The sequence below is a fragment of the Corapipo altera genome, unplaced genomic scaffold (genome assembly GCF_003945725.1).
Source record: "Corapipo altera isolate COAL_440 unplaced genomic scaffold, ASM394572v1 61387, whole genome shotgun sequence".
NCBI classification, from domain to species: domain Eukaryota; kingdom Metazoa; phylum Chordata; class Aves; order Passeriformes; family Pipridae; genus Corapipo; species Corapipo altera.
Window position 1 is genome coordinate 1 of NW_020887544.1, and position 3,933 is coordinate 3,933.

At 53.7% G+C, this 3,933-nt stretch overlaps 1 protein-coding gene across 1 annotated transcript; it reads right to left on the bottom strand.

Annotated features, from left to right (window-relative positions):
- Nucleotides 1-5: 5 nt before the first annotated feature.
- LOC113941666 (alpha-2-macroglobulin-like) lies at nucleotides 6-3,764 on the bottom strand (the record flags this gene model as incomplete). Its single annotated transcript, XM_027632805.1, has 7 exons — nucleotides 3,504-3,764; nucleotides 2,697-2,915; nucleotides 2,198-2,325; nucleotides 1,773-1,863; nucleotides 1,119-1,193; nucleotides 620-722; nucleotides 6-47 (listed from the first exon to the last, which is right to left on the bottom strand). Coding segments are annotated over exons 1-7 (904 nt in total), but the record flags the coding sequence as incomplete, so codon positions are not given.
- Nucleotides 3,765-3,933: the final 169 nt, after the last annotated feature.

Below are 3,933 nucleotides of genomic sequence, written 5' to 3' on the forward strand. Positions count from 1 at the left end.
CCTACCTGTGGTGCAGGGAGCACTGTACTCCTGTGTGGCAAACTCATCTGGAAAGCAAGGGAAAGGAGACAGTGAACTGCCGTGACCCCTGGCACTGCTGACAGAGGGACAGGTGCCAGAGATGCTTTTCCCAGGCTCCACAGCAGGCTGCTGACACCATCCCCAGCTTCCCTCCACAGATCTCAACTGGGGTGGGAGGAGCCCAAGTCACAGCCCCATCTGGGGGCAGTGGCAGCAAGGCAGAGCCACCCCACACAAGCAGTTCCAGCAGGTCTCCACCCCGGTGTCCCCAAGGGCTGCTCAGGCACCTTTTCCCAGCACACTGGGGTGGGGTGGGGACAAACAACTCTGTTGCTGCCAGCCTGGCACAGCAGCCAGGACAGCAGAGACACAAGGAGCAGCAGGTCTGCCTGCAAACACAGGCACAGCTGTGCTCTGGGGCCAGACCTGAGCACAGGACCTTCAGCACCCACGGCTCTACCCTGGGCCCCTCTGCACTCAGAGAGCTCAAGGTGATGGCCCAGGCCAGCAGCAGCTGTGGGTCTGCACAGCTCCCGTGCCACTCCACATATCCCACTGCCTACCCTTGCTCCCACAGGCGCTACCAACCCCCACTCACCTGTCTCGTAGTAGTCATAGACCTTCACCTGGGCTGGCTTCAGGCCCTGCACGGGGATGTCCCGCTCCACCGTGAAGGAGAAGCTGAGGGTCTCACTGCTCAGCTGGGAAAGGGAAGTGGTAGAGGGTCAGGGGGGGCTCCACATTGTCCCAGGCTCCTCTTTGCCTCCACACTGCCCCAGGCCCTCTCACTCTCCCCTTCCACCTGTGCCTTGGCCCTGATGGGACACAGGGGCTGTAGGCCTGGCTGAAGGGCAAGGGGAAACTTTTCCCCATAATGGGGAGAAATCACAAGGCCTGATCTGTGGAGGGAAAGCCTGCTGAGGGCTGGGACAGAGTTTGTCTCCTATGAGACATACAAGGTTGGTGGCAAAGAGGTTTATGATCTGTGTTTACAAGCCTGGAGATGGTTAGCAATTCTCTCCATCGCCGTTGATGCTATTGCCAGTGTGCTGCAGAGCTCACTCTGTGCCCCATGGCAGCCCTGAGTTAGTCCTCACCTGCTCTATGTACAGCAAAACATGATTTGAGTTCACCTCCGTCCGCTGGATCTGGTGAAACCAGGTGTTTGAGAGCTGGAAAGAGGAGACAGAAAAGGTTGCTAATCTGATGGAAGTTAGACAATCCTTCTAAGTTTCCTCACACCAGCAGAATCCCACCAATTGGGTGCTGTGAAGTAAAGCACAGGGAGAGTGCTTCCCAAGGGACTTCTGAAACACTCTTGTATGAAGCCCCACACACTAAGTCTTCCCCCAGTTCCCATCATCTCAAGCTCTTGTACCTCCTTGACACAAAAATGGAATGAGGGACCAGCACTGTCATGGCTGTCATCTATCTCCAAAGGCTCTTGAGCTCCTGAAATTAAACCAAATGGTCTCCTTCCAGCTCTCTTTCTCAGGGCCAAACTCCACATATATTTGAATAATTGCAAGCTACCACAAATGCTTGAGGAGTGGGAAAGCAATGCTGCAGATGGCATCCCTCATTCACCCCTACTTCAGAGCTGAGGGTTGGAGGACCTGGAGGAAAAGTTGGACAGATCCAAGACGGACGAATATACCAGGAAAAGAACTAAAATCTCCTTTAAATAAGGAAATTGATGCCCTGGATTAAGGACAGGTATACTCCAAAAAATGCTTCACATATCATCCTACCTTCCTCACTGAGGACTTCAAGGGAATGAATCCCGACAGCATCTTCACATCAACAATCACCATGTTGGAGCTGTTGCGCTCTCCAGTGTAACTAAGGAATTGACCAACAAACACATCAAGTCAAAGCTGCGGACACCTCCAGCTTATCTGTAGCACTTGGCACCACACCAAGTCCTGGCAGCCCAGCACCTTCTTCTCCAGCTATGCCAGGTTCTCCTAGTCATCTAGGCAGCCTCTCACTAGCCCAGCTCTAGGCTACCCACACAATTTCACCACTGCAGGACCCAGCCCAGCTGCTTCTTGCCCACCGTCCCAGGAATTCATTGTACCTCCAGGGCTTCCAGACTGGCTCACCCTGGGGACAACCAGACCTCCTCCAGCCCCCATGGCTGCACAGGAAGGCTCAGACCAAAACATAGACTCACCTGACATTTATGCCAATGTCAAAGACCTTGTGAGCCTTGGAGTCCACACATGTCTCTGGGATAGTGTACACATGAAGCATGAAAGGTGCATCCTCCTGTGTGGGCTGCACGTTGTACCTCAGGCTTGTCTAGGGGACAGGCAGCAGCCATGTGTGAGCATGTGTGCGTGATGCCCAACGTTGGAGAGAGGGGATGCTCTCCCCCACCCAGCCTCCCCACTTCTCCCATTCTCACAGCTCCTCCACACTGCAGGTCTTTCCCTCCTTCCCTCCCACTCGTTCTCTTCCACATAACTCTGCTCTTCTCCTCTTCCCTTTACCCAGAGCCTTCCCTCCCACTTCTCCCCTCTCTCCTGTCCCTTCTTCTCCAGGTGGAGATGGACTCAATGATCTTTAGGGTCTTTTCCAGCCTAGATGATTCTATAATTCTGCCCTCTCCACGGCTCCAGCCTGGCAAGGGGCTCCCCTCCCAGGATGCCACCTATCCGTATCTCCCTCACCTGCAGGTAGACACATCCTTCACCAGACACCTCCACACTGTACTCCCCTGGCACCCGGGGAAGGGACATGCGCTGGAGCAGCAGCCGGTTTGTGGGATCCACTTGGAAGTCTTGCTGGAAGTTCCCTCCAGATTGCAGGGTCACTTTGGAAGCTGTCCCGCTCTTGGCATAAGTGAGAGCTCCATACAGGGACAAGGCTTGGAGAGCCACCACTGTGTCCTGAAAGAGACAGATCCCAGCACCCAGGGGAGTGCAGTCAGCCTTTCCATAGCCTGCCCTCCCACAGGTCTGCCCTTTCTGTTGGCACCCTCCCATCCATCCTTCACTATCTCCAGTGTTAAGTAGAAAAGACAGAGGCAAAGATCAGCTTTTGCATGTTCCCATTCCATTCCTGTGTCCTCTGGATAGCAGTCGTAGATTCCATGAACTCCTTGGTGTGGAGCTGTGCACAGCCTTCCCTTGCACTTTACAGGACAAAGCAGCAATTTTATATGCACAAACAAAGTGCAGCATGAGCCCTCTCCAACGGCACAAACACACATTCCTTGTGTCCCTATCATTCTGCCCCACTGTGTCAAGAAAATCAGGTCATTAATCAAAGTTTCAGTCATTCTCAAGGATACTACCTGACATACTTGCCTCTAGCATTTCAAGCCCTTGGCATGGTGGGTACTGCATGGATATACTGCAGGTCTAATGTTCCCACCTTCCTGGCAAACCTTACTGGGCTCCCACTTGGCTCTCTGACATGTCCCATCCTCCGACATTGATGTGCGAAGTCGCAGGAGGGAATGGGAAGCAGCTCACCTGGGTGGAGGAGAAGCCTCCATTGGGATTCTGCTGACCACTGATCCACTTTGCAATATGAGATGCAAATGACAGCTCCTCCTGGGAAGGTGCTGGCTGAGAGGTGAGGTAAGCAAGGAGCACATAGGCTGTCATCTCCACTTCAGCAGAGGGAGCTCGGTAGCGATAGTATGGGAGATCAACTTCTGGCTCTTTCCCAGGTCGCTGCCAATGAACGGACCCATCTTCGCAGGAGGCAGGGAGCATGGAGACAAGACAACAAGCAATTACTACTAGTTATTGCAGGGGACTTCTTGATCTGCTGCAACTCCAGGTGGGTGGATGCAGCCTTCAGGATGCGTCTGTCATGCAGGATGAAGGGGGAAGGGTTAGGGTTACACATTTTGCGGGTTTACAGCTAGTATGAGAATGCCGAGCCTCACACCTAGAT